Source organism: Anopheles gambiae, chromosome 2 (genome assembly GCF_943734735.2).
Source record: "Anopheles gambiae chromosome 2, idAnoGambNW_F1_1, whole genome shotgun sequence".
Lineage (NCBI taxonomy): Eukaryota > Metazoa > Arthropoda > Insecta > Diptera > Culicidae > Anopheles > Anopheles gambiae.
Genome location: NC_064601.1, coordinates 32,678,867 through 32,697,447, shown reverse-complemented (window position 1 = coordinate 32,697,447; position 18,581 = coordinate 32,678,867). Strand labels below are relative to the sequence as shown.

Genomic DNA, 18,581 nt, shown 5'->3' with positions numbered 1-18,581 from the left:
CCGTTTACAGCGATTGTGCATAATATCATATATTTATTGTCATTGGGTAGCATAAACGAGCACGAGCATAGTGCATAATCGGCACAGTTGACTAACGAATAGTACATTTGCTACAGCCCTGCGGGGCCTTAAAATACTGCCAACATTCCCCGGACCCTCCCCTCGTAGGTCCCAACGCTCAGGTATCGCTAGTAACGACCGGCACGCCTTCCTCCTAGAGAGCCTTTAAACCGCCACCGCCGTCAGCGTTCCTTCGTTTCTGCGCCTCACAGCATGCCGCCATCGATCAGCTCCAGCACCAGCATGGTCATCTTCTGCCGGCACAGCTCGTTGGGCGGCACGTTCAGCTCGGGTGGCGTGGCGGCCGTCTCCGTCCCGCTCGCGTACAGATCAGGCGCCTCCTCCGACGAGCAGGTGCTGATCGGCAGCATGTCCATGGCCGCGCCGAGCCCGAACCGGGCGCACACCCTAAACTCGTCGCCGATCTGCTCCCACAGCCGCTGGTCGGAGCCGAACGCTTCGGTGAACCCACCGTCGCCCAGCAGCAACCGCAGCGAGCGTACCAGCTGCTGGTGGTACGTCTGCAGCCAGTGCTGCAGGCTCTTCTTGCGCAGCGCCCCATCGGTGCAGCAGTAGATCAGGTAGGCGAGATCGAGCGCTAGCGAACCGTGCCGGATGAGCTGAAAGTCCACCAAACACGTCTGCAAGCCAGAGAGAGAGAGAAAGAGAGAAAGCATTTCAGGACGCATCAGTGACGCACAGTTGCGGACGTGCCGCATTCCCTACCTCAGCGATTGCGCCGGCCTCATCGTACCGGAAGAGTATGTTGTTCGTCCAGCAGTCGCCGTGGCAGATGACCGACAGCTCGCTGGTCCGGTTTACCAGCTCCACCAGGTGGCCGAAACAGTTGCCCAGGAACGCCTCCAGCTTGGCCAGATGGTCCCGCTTTTCCGGCACCGTTTGCCGCACCATCTGGATGGCGTTGCGCGTCAGCACGTCGTAGTACCGGCGGTACCATTCCTCGTTCGCCTGCGAAAAGATGCCCTCCTCGAGCGCGCCGGTCAGCTGCCGGAACTCGGCCGGATGGCGCCGCTGGTACGCGAGGCTGACCGCGTGAAAGCGGGCCAGCTCCGCCAGCACCGCCTCGAGCTGCTGCGGTCCGAGGCCCGCCTGCCGGTCCGGCATCGTGAACGAGCGCACCCGCAGATCCTCCAGCACGATCAGATCGTCCCGGGCCAGGTAGCAGTGCGGGATGGCCTGAAAGAGCCGCTCGCTCGCCGGCACGTCGGTGCCTGCGCCGGCCGTCTCCACCTGCCGCCGCTGGAACGCCACGTACTCGGGCATGATGGTGTTGTAGAACACGACCTCGTTGCGGAACAGCGCCTCGCTTTTGAACGCTTCGCGCTTGATCTTGCAGTCCGGCAGCCGTTTGCAGATGATGCTCTTTTCCCACTTGAGCTTTTTCGTGCCGTCGTCCGGCAGCGTGTGGCCCTTGAGCGCGATGCGGAAGAGGGCGGCCGTGTAGTTGTCGCCGCGTCCCGACCCTTGCGCTTCCTGATGGGGAGAACGAAAAAAAAAACGTTAAATTAGGAGAGGCAGAGCTTTGAAGACACTAATGTCATCCTGTGTGACCTTAACCGCCCACACAAAAATCGATACTCGACAAGAAGATGATGACCGATGACCGGTTTTCATCCACTTTGAAGCTTTAATTGCATTTAAAAGACAGAAGCTCTAGTAAAATCAATCTCCATTGAATCCATTGAAAGGAAATCATAACTGCTTTTTTTCGTGCAAAAAGCTCACGAATTGTAAAAGGAACTGCTTTTTCTGGGGGAGAAACTGTTCCGACCTGTGTCATTCTTGTTCACCATCCCGCCCAACATCCATACCTCGTACGAGTCAATCGTTACATCTGGCTCATTCTTTACAAACATTCGCTGCAGCAGCTCCAGATCCAAATGTGACGAGCAGAGCGATGATGTAATCGAATCCTTGCGAGCTTCACTATCATTTACACCCATTTTTTCGAGTTAATGATGCGAGCCACCTTTTCAATCCTTTGGCACACACACTATCACTTTGGCACTGGTCAATAAAAGGGACCACCCTTTTTGCTCACATTGAATGCGCCCACCAGCAAAACCGATAACCAAAAATGCCACAAAACAGTAGCGTCAACAGCAGCAGGCGACCCCGTTGCTTTGCGCCTGCTGGGATGATTTCCTTGCTACACCGACACCGTGTCGCCCCGGAAGGTGATAAAAGTTCTAGCGCTCCAATATCGATCCGAATCACCGTACCCAGCCTGCTGTGTGGCCTGCCGTGTCGCGCTATGCGCGCAAGAACGTCAAAAACGTGCTTTTGACAAATCGACAACGGCTAACGCAAGAAGGAAATTTAAAATGCGCCAACGGAACGTAACTGCCGTTTTTGTGTTTTTGTTGTGTGCCGGAAATATGCTGCTGCACCACGCGCGACCGAAGAAACTGAACCGTTCCAACCGCCTGCCCACGGTTGCACTAAATCCAACGGTCCCTCGCGATACTGGGCGATGCTGTCTCTCCTTGCTCTGTTCGCTGACAAGCAGCGGCAGCAGCAGCAATTGCATTTGAATCATCTTCACACGAGATTGACCCTTGATCCAACATCATCATCATCGTGATCATCTGCTTCGTTCTTTTCCGTTGGACACACGCGGCCGCGCCAGCCGTGGATCGTTTACGAGTGTGTGTGGCTGTGGACGCTGGTACTCTCCGCAGTGCCACCACAAGCGACCCCTTTTGCTCGATTCAATTGGACCCGCTGCTGCCGGCCGAGAGTGGAGCCGTTTATTAAATTGATGCACATACTGCCCATAAAACATATCACATTTAGAGATAAATAACTAATGGAATTGGTTTCGACAGGGGGGAGGGGGAGACACAGCGTGTGGAGCGATGGGGAACGGCCCTCTGCGCCACAGACGACCGCGTGCAGTGCTAGGTGTGGGGCGCAAACACGGTTTGAAGTACGGGCTAGTCATTCGGCTGTCCCGAAACCGACCGATCGTGTACAGTTTGGGGCCAAACTTGGGAACAGTTTAGAAGGAGTTTGTGAGTTATTTTTTCTTCTTTCGGCATACCTGTTGAGAAATGCCGGAAACGTGCCAATTGTTCGTTTAACTGTCCTGTTTGTTGCGCCGCCATCCGGAAGGACAGCGTGAACAGATCGCAAGACAAACGAACCCGATCTAAGGGGTGATTGGATCGTTGCGGAGGATGAAGAGGAACGGTACTTGAAACAATTCCAGACCAGCATGCGGTAAGCGGGCCTGTTGTCAACAGACTTGTTTCGCCTTTTGTGGCTTTGTTTTCACCACCACATCTCGCGGGGCAATTTGTCTTGTTCAATCAAATTTTATTGTCCCGACGGTACATCAAGACCATGATGGCCTGCGACAAACATTCCTATCTTCAGGCTGTGGCATGGGTTGGGGAAAAGTTTTGCCAGATTTATCCATTACTCCAACGCCATTAGAAAGTCAACAAGGCAACGTAAACAAATATAAAATTAATCGACGAGATCGTTTTCAGTACCTACGGAAATGTGCCGACTGTTGCCAGCGCTGTAACATTTTTCTCGTACAAAAAATACGCACACACGCACGCAAACGCGATAGATCAATGATTTGTTTTGATTTTCCCACACGATCAGCTGATCTTTTGTTTTACAACTTCTAGGAAGCGAAGATGTTCCCACAAACTCCTCCGGTGCAAAGTAACATTTGTAGGGTTTCGCCACCACCAGCGTCCAATCGTGCAATATAAACACACACAACTGCGCCCGCTAAACATTGCGAGTTTTCGAGTAGTATATTCTGCACGAATATTGCTAAAATTTTGATAACTTTTATATTACATTTTTAAAATTTATTTAATTCAGCATTATTGGTTGTAATTATTATTTAGTGTAATTTGGTGGATTCCAAAATTATAAGAAACATCAAATTTCAGGCCTTAAGTATGCTATTGGGCCGGTCTGGTGGTACAGTCGTCAACTCGAACGACTTAACAACACGCCCGTCAGGGTTCAAGCCCCGAATAGACCGTGTCCCCATACGTAGGACTGACTATCCTGCTATGGTAACAATAAGTCACTGAAAGCCAAGCCCACTTTACTTAGTGGGTACTGGCAGGCCTTGACCGGCAGCGGTTGTAGTGCCAAAAGAAGAAGAAGAAGAAGTATGCTATAATTCCAGCTGTTTTAACTTTTCGCTGAACGCTATACAGGTGGTCCCCGAGATACACGGTTAGCGGGGACTGAAAACGGCCACAAAATACTACGTATCTCAAATTTCCGCTTAATTCTAATCTCGTGATTTTCAGCCAAAATATCACTAATTGTCGTATAATGTTGCAAGTAAGGGGTGGTTTTAGCCACTTAATGAAATTATTTTATATGAATCTGACTGAATATAACAGTTTTAAAGCATTTGAAGGAGCCTTCACGATTCTAGTTAGTTTTTTGTATGGAGTTTGACAGTTGGAGGCTTAAATCATGTAAACAATCCATAAAAAACCACACAAAAAACTAGCCTGCAATTTTCAGTCTAGAAAATTTTAACCTAAAAGCTAGAATTAGATTCGAGTACCTGTTCGAAAACACGGTGTTGTTTACATTTACCCTAAGGTGCATTAAAGAGATCACGTGGTGGAATCTAGAATCAAAGTGTATGTAGTGCAGGTCACAGGATGGGTGCAAACTTTTGTTCAAACAAGCATTCTTGATTCTTGACGAATACTCAAAACACTCTTAAAATCTTCATTCAGAAGCAGAAGCGATAAAAATCAGCCTTCTAAATTAATACACCTTGGGATAAGCCCACCTGTATATTATACTCACTTAGATAGCTGCTCGAAAACTGCTATACAATGCAAACAGCTGACAGGCTGAAATTTCAGCCTACGAGCTTCAAACGGAAAGAACACCTGAAATGGTTTTCAACATTCGATCCAAAGGGAAATTATTTGGGATTTGACAATTGATGTATCAAATCCGTACAATTTGCTCAAAGAACTATCAAAATTATAAAACCGCGTATCTCCGAATCCGCGTATAAGAGCCCAAGCGCCACAGATTAAGCTTAAACGACTGGAAAATTGAATATCCATAGAAAAAAAATGAAAGCTCCACAGCTTCATTGGTTTGATCAATAGATGGCGTATTACAACTCATCATTATATTGCTATCCTTTTCTTGCAATGTGTTTCGACAAGTTTCATCTTAACATGACCTATATAGCCTTCAAATTTTCTGAGCAAAAATCTATATGAATGGTCGTGTGGTCAGATACGTGGGTATCAACACCAACGATCATTACTCAAATCTCACTTGCTTCAGTGCTGGTGGTTTACATTGGAGTTTAGTATTTAAACAATCGTATCGCCGTTCTAGTTCTAGCGATGCATAACTTCAATGCGAAACCATACAACAGTACAGAGGAAATGAGAAAGCTCTCCTCCAAGCGATGAAGCTCAACTGGTTGGGGTATCCCACCAACAGAGAGCGCCAGCAGCTTTTTCGCTATTTTTAGAATGCATGAGTCGTTTGCCGTCTGCTAAACGAAGTCTTTCTATATTCCGTTTAGGTAGAGAACTTGAGTCGTTTAGAAGCCGTTTAGTGGTCGTTTAGTGGATTTGTGGCACTTGGGAGGTACCGAGTATTTCGGGGACCGTTTATAATTATAACTGCTAACTGCCATAGGCGTTAAAGCTGCTTACCGTAACTGTTGTGATATGACGTAGTTATTATTAACGAGAAACAACATGGTAAAGTTTAAGATTAACATAAGATAAAATTGTGCTTTAAAAATATCGCCCGCCTTCACGTGTGCTCCGCACCAAGGTGTATTTATTGAGGAGATGAATTATTAGCGCGTTTGCCTGGCGCCATCATTGAGCGTTTCTACATACACCGAGAAAGCAGCTGAGAAAATAACTGACAGCATGCTTTGACAGCGACTGACAGCATTTTCGGCGAGAGAAATCTCCTCGGCATGCAAAGAACGATGGAGCTGAGAAAAAATTGAATTGGCAGTTTATGGCGAACGATCAATTTGCATTTTTGCTCTAAAGCACTTCGCCTCCTAATATCCATACACCTTGCTCCGCACCGAGAGACCGTTCCGTTCCCGTACCTCATGCGAGCTCGCCGATTGCTCGAATTTGTTTTGCGGGTGCGCGTTTGACGCAATGACGCAGATGACAGCAACACAGAATCTGTGTGCGTGCGTCCGTGCACTGTGTGCATTGTGTACACACGGAACGGAACAAAGTGCGGCTGTGTTGGTGCGCCAGGAAAAGGCAATCAGTCAGTTTGCTAAATAAAAAAAAGGTTGCTGCAAGAAAGACCAGCTGGGGTGGATCGCAAATTCGACGGAAGTTTTTTTTTCTCTACACCGCTTTACGGTGAACATTAGCAAAAGCAACCCGCCTCAAGTTACGGTTCCGTTTGGCGTTTTGGATTGGGCGAGAAAGCCATCATCGTCCGCTGGATCGGTAAAACGGGTTGGTACGCGCTTTGTTGGTAGAAATTGCGTGTCTCCCCAGCGCGCACACACAAGCACAACGTCAGATGATAATGAGCTCCGTGTGCCTTCCAGCAGCACCAGCACCACTACCACGTTAGTCGTTGGACAAAACAACACAGGTTCGGTGCCGAATTCTATACCACGCGCGAAGGACGACCGCTTTTTTGGTGAACTGTTGGTAAGCCAGTGTAGCGTGTGCCGTGGACCGGGTTTCCCTTTCACGGGTGAGGCCTGCCAGTGTGTTCTGCTCGACCAAACAACATCTCCATCCGTGTCGAACATTGATGCTGCGCGTGTGTGCGGTTTAGGGAAGGGCTGCCAGTCAGCCAGCCAGCCAGCCAGCCAGCCAGCCAGCCAACCAGTGTCGTGCAAACCACCCCTGCAACTGTAGTGAACCACGTCTTTTCCCCCTCCCAGCGCAAACGAGTGAAAAGTAGGAAAAGCGAACTTCTCCACCCTTTGTCCAAACCCATTTAGTGCAAGTGTGCGTGGTTGTGTTCGATGGTTTCACCCGTCGGATAACAAAGAACAGCATCGGTCAAATGACCTCCGAAGGAACGCTTGTGGATCTGGATTTCGGAGACACAAGCACGACGAATCCCGCCAGTGCCATCGTCACATCGAACGGACACACAGCAGCAGCAGCAGAAACGCAACCACCGACGACCACACACACACTCCCCGGAACGGTGAATCATCTAGCGTTCGTTTCCGGCGCCACCGGTGGACACCCGCAAAAGCAACTGCCGCCACCAGCGTCGCAGCCGCCATCAGCGGGCCACGGTGATCGAGGCGTGAACGATGCAATCATAAGCGACCTACTGCTGCCGATCTCCACCTCCTCCTCTGCAGCCGATAAGCAGAGCGTGAACAACCATCACCACCACCACCACCACTACGACCACCAAGGTTCGTCGCGGCTGCCCGCATCCTCAGCCGCGACCGTGGCCGCCACCATCGCCGTAGTGGACACCGGCGACGGTACGCCGCTCGTCCTGCCGGACGTTAGCTTCGAAGGCATCACGCTGGATTCCGGCATCGATCGAGAGTCGCAGCCCCTGCTGGGGTCGCGCGATCATGAGATTACGTACAATCAGTTTCCCGGTAAGTGGCCCGCTACATACGCACGTACTAACACCCCTTCCAAGCTCCATGACTCATCGCTCCCAGGCAGTGTATGCTAATGGGGGGGGGGGGGGGGGGGTCTTCCCTCTTGAAGACCCTGCTGAAAGTGGGATGATGAAAGATTTGCAGCGGCAGTATGTGTGTGTATAATACATCTGGAAGGCGCAACCGCAAAATGGTTAATCTTTTGGCAAACATGCTGCATACCGCTGTGCCCCGAAAGCTAAGAAGAGAAAATGTATTTGGCGCTTATCTTGCGCCGCTTATGAACTTTTGCAAAAGCCGCTGTTCTTGACAAATGCGACTGCTACACCCCACCCGAACCCCGGTCGAAATTGCAACAACCCCTAGAGCAGGTTGTTTTGCGTTGCAATTCGTCAGGCAATGTCCCCACGGACGTCATTCGAAGGAAACCCTACAACTGCTCTCACTCATTCCAATGCGCAGTGCAAATGACTGCTGCTGCTGCCGTCGGTGTCGGGGTTGGGTAACAGCAGCACCAACCCCTCGACGGGAGATTGATTTACTTCGAATAATGGTGTGCCGTTTGTTGCCCCACAGCTAGGCTGCCCTTCCAGGGCTTATCGCAGTTCTCGCCAGCCACGCCAGCACGATGGAGATGCTGGCTCTCAAGCGAGAACACGACTCATTGCACAACAAATTGGTGGCAGGAGATTTTTTTTTGTAGCGTTCGTGTTACCATTTCGTTTCGGCCGCGACAACAGAAGCAAAAAGTCCTTTCCTCTTCCGGGGCAACATGTTCTTATCACTGCCGGCAGCCGGGCTAATAAGCTCTCGAAATGTCGCTGCTTTTTGTAAGAATGTTTCAAATTGTTCATCATTAAAATAGTTGTCCCATTTTGTTACATCATTCCGGGTGCTGTCCCGCCCATGAAAGTGTAATACAGCTTTATGAACAGCATTCGATGTCGTGAATTACACCCGTTTATCAGGGACGCTATTCGTAAGCATTCAAACTAACGACGACGAGCCACTTAATCGTTCCGTAGCGAATTCCGTAAGCTTGGTAGTAAATCCGACCAAGCAAAACCGTTTGTTATTGTAGCTACGAAACCAAACTGATCGTAAGATTCGGCTAAGTATTACTGTGTCGTCCCCACTTTCCAGCACGGCCCTCATGCACGCACTTAACCTTGGCAGTGAAGCACGAACCATTATTTTGCTGTTCGTTGTTTCATTCCTCTTTGTGTGCGTGTGTGTGTGTGGTGCGGGACGGACCGTTGCAATGGTCCATCGTTTTCATTGATTAGCTTCACGTTCGAACGGCTGCGGAACGGATGGTATAAAATATGGCCTTTTTCCTTAGTACATTGCAGCACTAAAGGTAGTTTAAGTTCGCTTAAGCAGGAGGCGATTAAAATTTGCCCATTTGCTTAGCAGCACGAATTGTATGCAATTACTAATGCTAATAGTGCTTAGTGGCAAGGGTTGTTTACATCAAGAACGCTCTCAGAACACTTCTTTCTGTATGTGCTATACCTGGACACAATCGCCTTGACCGGATGGTCGATATCACGAAATTAAATGTAAAATTTTGGGAATTGCGCTTATACATAGTAACTACACTTAGTCGCCTATGTTTTGGTTCCCGACAAGTGTGTCAAATAACCAAAATGCATCCCTGTACGGATCGCTTCACTTGCTGACAACGTAAAGCTCCGGCGCCCTTTTGCTTTGTGGTAGGACCGACCAGGGTTGGTCGTAAAAGCTCCGAACGGGAACTTTGACGAGCTTTTCGAGCCAACCAACCCCGTACAACTGGTTTCGCGGAAAAGATGTTCCTAGAAGCACTTGAAACCTTGTCTCCCCCTCCACGGGGGCAAGGAATCGATGACGACACACCACACACTACAGAACACCATGCCAACACAGCGAGGATACGACAGTAACGAAGCTTTTTCCGTGGAATGTTCACCATCGCCGTTGACAGCTGCCGTCATATCGGTACATGGGTGGTGGGAGGGAAGGACCACCGTTCGGTGACAAACCCACACTTCAGACGTCACAGTTTCCACGGCGTTTTTCCTTCAGCACGCGTTCAGTTCCACTCTAATGGTCCCCCCCCCCCCCCCCACCCCCTACTACGGGGCAAACATACTCACACAAACGCACAGCTTCGTTTTGTTTAGTGGTGGTCGTCGTCGTCGGTCGTTTAAGCTCGACTGATTTTCCACCGCCGGTCGGCCACGGGCAGTTTCGGTGGAGCTTTCGGGCTCGAGGCTTGCCGAGCCGTGGCGCCATTCGCCAGTTGCAGTTTTCACTTTCGAGCGATACCACCAGCACGCGGGGAGGACCGCACAATACGTCCGGTGGTGGGTGTTGTGTACAGAGCACCGTCGGAACTGGCTCGGTCGGTCGGCGTTGGCCCCGGGGAAGATTGTTTGCGTGTGTGTGCCCTGTGTTGTGCCTACTGACTGCTGCTTCCTTTTCTGACGCGCGCCCCCCGCGCCTGCTAACTTCCGAGCTGCCGTATCGTGCCGCGCTGGTCATGGTTTTTGCACTGAACCGTGTTGCTAAGACAAAGTTGTCTCTTCGTGTGCTAGTCTGCGTTGGGTTTTTTTTTGTTCAGCTCCGCTCCTGGGTCGCCCGCATCTTGAATTAGCAGGCCACGACGATATCGCGCCTTGAACGCAGGGGTGGTTTGAGTGAAATTCTTTACGTGTTAGTGTGTACATCTGTGTGTGTGTGTACAGTTGGAAAAAGCAAATCACAGCCAGCCCAGTAGTCGGGGTCGGTTTGCATCTGAAACATGTTTGTGTAAACACAGTGACCGTGATTAATAAGTGGCCTGGAATTGTGTGTGTGTGTTTTTTTTTCTTTTTTGTTCTATCGCCATTTGTCATCAGAGTGATATTTTACTACGTGGTGCCGCTGCTTCCTACGGCGTCCGCAGTTATCTGGAAAATTGATGACGCGTTTGGTCGTGCTCAAGATATGTGCCACCCTCTCCACCATTCGTTACCGTTTTGACAGCAAGCAACTGAACCACTGAATTCTGGTGTACCGCAAAGGTGTACCTCTCGCGCGCAGGGAACATCCTTGTTCCGGCGGATTATAATGCCCTAGTGGCGTGGAAGCAAGCAGTCACACGTGTAGGTGTGAGCAGCCAGTAATTAAGTTACTCCACCAACGCAACACCCCAACGCGTGTGTGTGTGTGAGAGGGACAGAGACAGGGAACGAACGCCACTGCGACTCTGTTGGCCTTGTAAAAACAGTCCCAGCTCCCCCCCCCCCCCCCCAACCGTGCACTCATGCGGCCGCACCATGCTCGTGGAAAATTCCAACATTTTCATCCTGGACGATAGTAATGTCGTCGCACCGCTGAACGGTGGTGGTGATGGCGTGGCGGAGGACGAGCCCGATCGGCGGCTCACGACACCACCCTCCTCGTCGCTGTCGATGGTGGACGGGTGTCCGCTTTCCGTGATCAATCCCACGTACCTGCTGGGCACGGCGGACCTGTTGGCGGGGTCAGTTCTTTGCCCCGCCGGTGAAGCGGCTGGCCGGCTGAACCACGGTCCGGGGCGACCGGTTGGCAACATGATTGCACCGCCCGACGATCGGTTCGATGCTGGGGTGAAGCACGGCGGCCCCAGCCACCACACGTTCCAGTTCAACACCGCCATCGTGAGCTTGGCTGGCGAAGGTTCCGGTACCGGTCTGCACGACGGCTCGACCCGCGTCGAATGTATCAACGGAGAGTTTCTTATCAATGACGAGGACTACTATCCGTACAACGATATTCCAGGTAAAATGGTTGGCTAATAGACACAGACAGGCGTAAGGAATCTATGCTGGCAGAAAAAATCAGTTGCAAAGGACGCAGTTGGTGGCTCGCCTGGACAAGGGGGCATATTATCCTTTGCGGAAGTATTGTAGCTTACGAAGCAAACCGTACGAGCGAAGGAGAAGCAGTCTTCTAACGCACACACTCATTTGTTTGCGTTTGGGTCACGTGGTTCTTGCCTTGTGCTCGGGGGGGCAGTACGACGACCGTGCGCCACGTGAAGCTACAGTAGGACTGGTGTGAGATTTAGGCCAGCTGTGCGTGTGGCGAGTTTCTGTTCATAGTTTCTGTAGTTCTGCGATAGCAAGGATAAAGGGGGAAACCTCGCGCCGATCCCACACTGAAGAGGGAAAGCAAACGCAAAGAATGGTTGTATGCGGACATATATCCCACCCTCTGCGGTTTGGGTCGGGTTTGTTGTGGGCAAATCAAGACACCACACACACACACACACACGCTTTCTAGAACATTTATTGCTTCCTCCAGTGTGTCCCCCAAAAGGAAGGGGTTGCGTCTACCGGCAGAAAAAGGGGCTGAACGGTGGTCAGCACACAAAACCACCCTCATCCCACACACGGGCGAACGGTGGAAGGATATCGATCACGGTGTTATGGTAATTTCGAGAAAACGTTTTGCTTCTCCACCCTATCCCGACGGTGTCCCGGCAGCAGGCAAGCGAATGCTCGGCTGAATGCAATTGCACTTGCTCTCTACACTGTGTCACCGCTACTGGAAGGGAGCGGCAACTAAGCATATTGGAGAGAAAATGTTGTATGCCCCCGATTCGGGGACGCATTGGTATTAATGAAATTTTGTTTACATTTTAGTGTGCCTCGTCGCTGTACAGCTTGATCCCCCTTGTGGAAGGCAAAAGTATCGATTAGCTTTCGGTTCCTTTCGGTGCGGTGAGGACATCTTATTCTTCTAGCCGCGATGATTCAGTTCCGCTCCAAACCGTACAGGGTTTGTGTGTGAGTGTGGATGTGGCTCGACGAAAGAAAAAAAAAACGCCCGACCTTGGATCGAGCACCACCGTTGATGTCCAAAGAGCGCCATTTCCGTACTTTCCAAAAATAATTCGAACAAAAAATTGAATTATCTGAACACCCTTTACCTCTCTCTCTCTTTCTGGGGTTTCGCTGTGGCTCCGTGTGGTATCTTTCGGTTTAGTGGTTCCCTAAGAAGAAAGCGAATATTGAATAAGAAACGAACGAATCGCTATATTTGGGGATCAGCAGGAGCAGCAGCAAGAACTCGTTGGCTGCAAATGTCCTTATGATGCACAGCAGAAGAGTGCACTTGAAGGCAAAATGATGCCACATACCAACTCAACCGCCCAGAATGGATAGGGAAAGCACACGTACACTTCCCACAATTATTACTATCCCAGCCCAGGCTGGGTCGGCTCTCGATATGGTCGGTTTTGTACGTTTATTGAACACAAGCCAAAGCGCGTTCTTTGTTGAGGAGCAGAGTTCGTTTTTTTGCCAACTCACAACCATTGCACCTTTAATGTAAGCAAATATTCGTGTCGGTTTTGCGCTGCCCGCGGTGTCGCGATGGGCGTCCATTGATTTGGGGGCCGTAAAGTGCGCGACCTCGGGTTGCACGAAACGTGGCAAATCTTTAATCGGATTTAAATGCACGCGTAAAATGGATGTGGCATGTCTGCCTACCTGCCTGCCTGCCTCCGGGCACCACAAAAACCCGTTGCTGTGGCTAAAACAAACCGGCATCCACTTTTCGGCAAAAGCCACTAATTAAAATTACAACCCAGTTTTCCTTTGTGGCCGTGAGAGTAGAAGAAGGGGGTGGCCGCGGGGAGAAGCCGTTATGGTCAAAATGAAACGAACCGAATCCGCGAACGCGCGCTGTATACGCTTTTCTATTCGCGATAACCTCATTCAGCTTGCGCCTTAGAACGACGGTGTTAGTTGCGTGTAAACTGGCGTGGGTTTTTGGGTTGTGAGGAAGCAGACCAAGGGCGGAGGCGGACGACGATGTACGTATGCGAATGGCACGGTATTGTAGACGAATGCAGCACAGAGGTGGTGGTGTGTAGTAAACAACAACCGCGGACCGTCTGACTGATAAGAAACTAGGTGCACTTTTTCGTGCGCCTGTCCGCAAGAACGTTGGCGAAGGCGAGGAAAAGTGAAAAACGTCAGAAAACACAATGGTGTTATTTTTGCTTTCAATATAGTTTTGCAACAGCCAGACGTAAATACTAAATATATAAATATAAACATCTGTATTATGTGTGGTGGCTGGCAATGAGTGTCCATAGGACGCTTAATGTATGTGCCCCGTAAACATTTCCCGCTATATTGATCCGTATTATACGAATAATAGGTTTTGCTTCACATTTAACACATAATAAAATGATACTTTTTATAGTTAAACCATACTCATAAGACGGCTTTATAACTAAAGCCACGTCAAAACTTCAATTTCATGCAACGCATTGCACAGTTACAGCCCAACTAGTGGGAAATGCGTCGTATAAAACATACATACTAAAACATTTGTTTCTTTTGACCATTTTCCTCACACTCTCCAGATGATCCTCACTTCAGTGACCTAGTGTACTCGGCAGAAATAGCGATCGATGCTGGCATCTATCCGGAACGTATCTACCAAGGCAGCAGTGGGTCCTACTTTGTGAAAAATCCCGCCAAAGTAAGTGAACATTAATCACCGCCGTTAAAGTCAGTAAAAAAAAAACAATAAGTAAAACTGCTGCTCATCCACCATCTGGGTGATCGTCGGGAAAGCAAACTAAGACGATCATCCCTTCCGGAGAGCAAACAGCATAAACAACCTCTTGCCCAAAACGATTCGCTCATTCAATTCGTCTTTGGCTAAAGTGTTTGCATTGTGCAATTTGTGCATTTGTGCGCACCGCAGCTGGGACGAATTGGGTGGATGGGGAATTTCTTTCGCTTGAAGCAGTTTGCTAGAAATTTTGGTATGAATCGTACATCAAGCCCGCTATACGGATGTTAGGTTAGATCACGCACCTGTGCCATGTACTAAAAACCTCCTGTTTGAATGTATTTTACAGAAAGTAATTGCCGTTTTTAAACCAAAAGATGAGGAACCGTACGGAAGGTTAAATCCCAAGTGGACCAAATGGATGCACAAGCTGTGCTGTCCGTGCTGTTTTGGACGCGCCTGTCTGATACCGAACCAAGGGTAAGAAAGAGACAGAGAGAGAGAGTGAGAGACCGCAATCCCTTCCTTATACTAATGAAAAACTTTCCCACCCCTGTGCCGGCAGGTATCTCTCGGAGGCCGGAGCTAGTCTAGTGGACCAAAAACTAAATCTAAACATCGTACCGAAGACGCGCGTCGTGCGCCTCGTGTCGGAAACGTTCAACTACCCGCGCATCGACCGGCAGAAGGCACGGATCAAGAAGACGATCAAGGAGCGCATCCCGGCCGCTCGGTTCAACCGCATGTCGCTCCCGCCGAAGACCGGCTCGTTTCAGCTGTTCGTCGACGGGTACAAGGATGCCGACTACTGGTTGCGCCGGTTCGAGCAGGAGCCGCTGCCGACGCGGCTCGGTCAAAAGTTTCAGCTACAGTTCGAGCGGCTGGTCGTGCTCGACTACATCATCCGCAACACGGACCGGGGCAACGACAACTGGCTGATCAAGTACGATCAACCGTCGATCCTGCCGACCAGCCCGACGGCGGCCACGACACCGAACGGCGTGAACGGCATCGCGGCGGCCAACGGCAACGGGTACATCCCGCGCAGCAGCAGCCGGCTGGAGATGATGGAGCACACCGACTGGAATCTGGTGCAGCTGCCCGAAATTCGGATCGCCGCCATCGACAACGGGCTCGCGTTCCCGTTCAAGCATCCCGACTCGTGGCGCGCCTACCCGTACCATTGGGCGTGGCTGCCGCAGGCGAAGCAACCGTTCAGCCAGGACATCAAGGATCTGGTGCTGCCGTCGCTGTCCGATCCGCACTTCTGCGAGGAGCTGTGCAACGAGCTATACGAGCTGTTCAAGCAGGACAAGGGCTTCGACCGGGGCCTGTTCGAGCGGCAGATGTCTGTGATGCGCGGTCAGATGCTGAATCTAACGCAAGCTTTAAAGGACGGCAAGAGCCCGGTCCAACTGGTCCAGATGCCGGCCGTCATCGTCGAGAGGTTGGTCCGGATTTCACGCACTGCTTCCGACGCGGACACGCTGTGCTTCTAACACACTTGTACAGCTGTGTTTGTGTGTGTGTGCACCTCACATGTATGGCTCGTTGGAGCCGTTTTCGTAGCTGCTTTTCGGTTCGGTTTATACTAACACACAGCATCCCTTTTTTCCTTTTTTTTTTAAGTTCGGTTTGCACGATCCAGATGTATTAATTTAGCGCTTCCAATTAACAACAGTAAACAGAGTGTGGCCTCTCTTTTTTTTACACCAGCCAATGTTGCATGTATTTTATTTTTATTTTTTTGTATGCTTGTCTTTGCACGTTTTGTAAATGTAAGATTGCCGTTTAATATGCAGAAAGCGAGCCCCAAAATTAAACTTGCCCTCTCTTATGTTTCAGATCGAAGGTTAATCCGGGATCGTCGAGATTTTTCTCATTCCAGCAGCGCTTCCAAAACAAGAGTCCGTTCTTCTCCTGGTGTTAGGGGAGTGTGCCGGTGTGTACCGGCGTGCATGTTCGGCCCCCAAAACACTAAGCTACGGCGAGAAAGCAATCTCTCCCGCGTGAGCAAAGGGAAGGCGACTTAGAACGGTGCCCTACTGTACGCTGTCTATTTCGGAAGGGTAACTGGAAGATCTGCATATAGTTCTATAATAGCACTGGTTAAACAGGAGAGTCGAGAGAAAGGAACAGTTAGTTTGCGGGCGTGGTGCACAAGTGTGCAGGTAGTTAATTTAAACGAAAAAAAAGGAAAGGGCAAACATACAAACAAACAAACAAAAAAACAACCCAATACCAACAATAAGTGCAACGGTACATATTAAACGTTTATATATACACACACACACACATCTAGGGAATATTTAAATCAGGTTCGAAAGTAATCACAAGGCCACACAAGCATACACACGCCTGGCCGACATTTGTTCGCCGGTACGTAGTCGATGAGGCCGTATCTTGTAGGGCAGCATAATATTTCATCACAACGATGCGGCGACAAGGTGTGTGCGGCAAGAAAGGGTCGTCCCCATATAGGCGGGAACCGGTTCATCGGACACATAGGGCAGACCATTATTATTATTATTATTATCTCAGGCTGCGATAGGGGGAACCGAAGGGGAGTTTGGCATCACCTAGCGCTGCCAGGTTCAGTTTTAATTTTACTAGTTGTGATTGTGTGCGCGTGTGTTTTTCTTTTCTTGTTTAATTATTTGTTTGTTTTTTTTTTTCTCTCTTTCTCTCTCTGTTTCGTTTACCGACAAAACAAAACGAAAATGTGTATAGTAGCAACTATATTGTTGGTTGGATTGATTTGCAAACATCACGCGCCACACGCGCGAAGGTTTAGTCTAGCGTGGAGGGTGCCGCGCGCATTCTTCGGTGTCCTATCTAAGCAAGCGTTTCCCTAGGATAAACGCTAAAAGTGAAACGAACAACGTAAAGTCATCAGTACACGAAAGCGAGTTACTGCATAATCAAGTTATATCCACTAGTCCTACTACTACTATATTATACGCAAGTAATCGATTATCGAAACCAGTCAGGTCAGGTCAGGTCGGGCGTGACGTGTAGGGTGAGGGCGTGCGACACGGGACGTTACTGCAATTACTCGCTCGCCCACGGGGCGACCATTACCGGGGGACTTTACTCGTACGGTACGCGGAATAAGAGTTTAATTAGGGGAGGGAAGGTTGGTTGAATGGTTCGTTCGGTTTCCCGGGATCATCCTCCTCATGGTCCCGCCATAGAAGGAGGGCAGGGCGCATGGAATTTCGTTTCCCTTCGGAGCGTAGCGGGAAAGATGGAGCGTGGCGTAGAGTAAGAAGGAACGAAGCAACCCAAAATGCACCCAACACCTCAAGCGCAGCACGGTGTGTGTGTGTGTGTGTGTGAGTGTACGTGTGTAAGCGAGAAGGAATCGGTGTACTACGAACGGTGTGTGTGTGTGTACGTGCCTGAAAGGCAGGAAGTATTTCTGCAATAGATAGAACAAAGAAGGACGAGTGTATGTGTGTGCGCGTGTGTGTGTGTGCATCGGAAAAGGTAGCAACAGCAGCAGCGGCAGCACGCAAATGATGCACATGTGGTATTCTGTGCAATTAGCAAACAAAATTATACTTGGCCACCACACCCACCACACACCAAGGAGGATGAGCTGGGAGGAGGCAGTGTTTTTTTTTTACTAAATTTTTATTTGTGCCACACGGAATTTCATAAACTTTGGAAGTGTGTGTGTGGATCTATCTCCCGGCTGGCTCTTTTCCTGCTTTCTTTCGTTCTGTTCTTTTTGTGTTTGTGGCAAAAACACATTTCTTTTCCGGTTTCCTTTCCTTTACTGTCTCTGGAATCTTGTTTGTAAAATATAATTAAAACTACTAACAAACACGGTATTTGCAATTTTTGTTTTCTTCTGCCATTGCATTTAACACCAGCGGGGACGTTACATATTGAGAAAAAGGAAACTAAACCATCATATTTAATGCACCGTTTTAATTGTTTTTTATACATCTTTGTCCTCATAATGTTCGCAGCAAAACATCCTCACCAGACATGCAATCTGCAAATTACAGCAAACAGTGGCACAACACATTTTGCAGTTATCCACCGAGACAGCCAGTCAGCGAGCCAGCCAGCCAAAACCAAACTCGGTACGACAAACCGCCATCCGTGCTTCGTCGACCTAATTTCAAAAGTTTTTCAAATAGTCGTTAGTAATGTGTGTGTGTGTGTGTGTTTGCCTTTTCCTGATTGTATTTTGTGTCCATTTATCGAAGTTCAACAGTTCGCGCATCGCGTAAGAGTGGAAGCAGACACAGAAGTAAGGGGAAGCGGGTAGACTCAAACAATGGGAAGGAAACAGCAGGAGAACCACCTCCCTCCCAGTAGTAAATGTGTGTGTGTGTGTTTGATCGAT

General features: G+C 49.6%; 2 protein-coding genes across 8 annotated transcripts; one reads left to right on the top strand and one right to left on the bottom strand.

Moving 5' to 3' along the window:
• Nucleotides 1-13: 13 nt before the first annotated feature.
• LOC1273795 (uncharacterized) lies at nt 14-2,573 on the bottom strand. Its single transcript, XM_312809.6, has 3 exons — nt 1,893-2,573; nt 787-1,554; nt 14-701 (listed from the first exon to the last, which is right to left on the bottom strand). The coding sequence occupies exons 1-3, from the start codon at nt 2,022-2,024 to the stop codon at nt 267-269; spliced, it is 1,335 nt and encodes a 444-aa protein (XP_312809.5). The 5' UTR covers nt 2,025-2,573; the 3' UTR covers nt 14-266.
• A 3,672-nt stretch (nt 2,574-6,245) lies between these two features.
• On the top strand, nt 6,246-18,050 carry LOC1273794 (phosphatidylinositol 4-kinase type 2-alpha). 7 transcript variants are annotated; one of them, XM_061642463.1, is made up of 6 exons: nt 6,246-6,548; nt 6,647-7,675; nt 14,067-14,185; nt 14,571-14,701; nt 14,787-15,668; nt 16,067-18,050. In XM_061642463.1, exons 2-6 carry the CDS (start codon nt 7,114-7,116, stop codon nt 16,149-16,151), a joined length of 1,779 nt encoding a protein of 592 aa, XP_061498447.1. In that variant the 5' UTR covers nt 6,246-6,548; nt 6,647-7,113; the 3' UTR covers nt 16,152-18,050. The 7 variants fall into 7 exon arrangements, with proteins under 7 accessions (XP_061498447.1, XP_061498444.1, XP_061498450.1 ...); XM_061642464.1 differs by having other exon boundaries at nt 6,286-6,548; nt 6,644-7,675; XM_061642461.1 differs by having other exon boundaries at nt 6,286-6,552.
• Nucleotides 18,051-18,581: the final 531 nt, after the last annotated feature.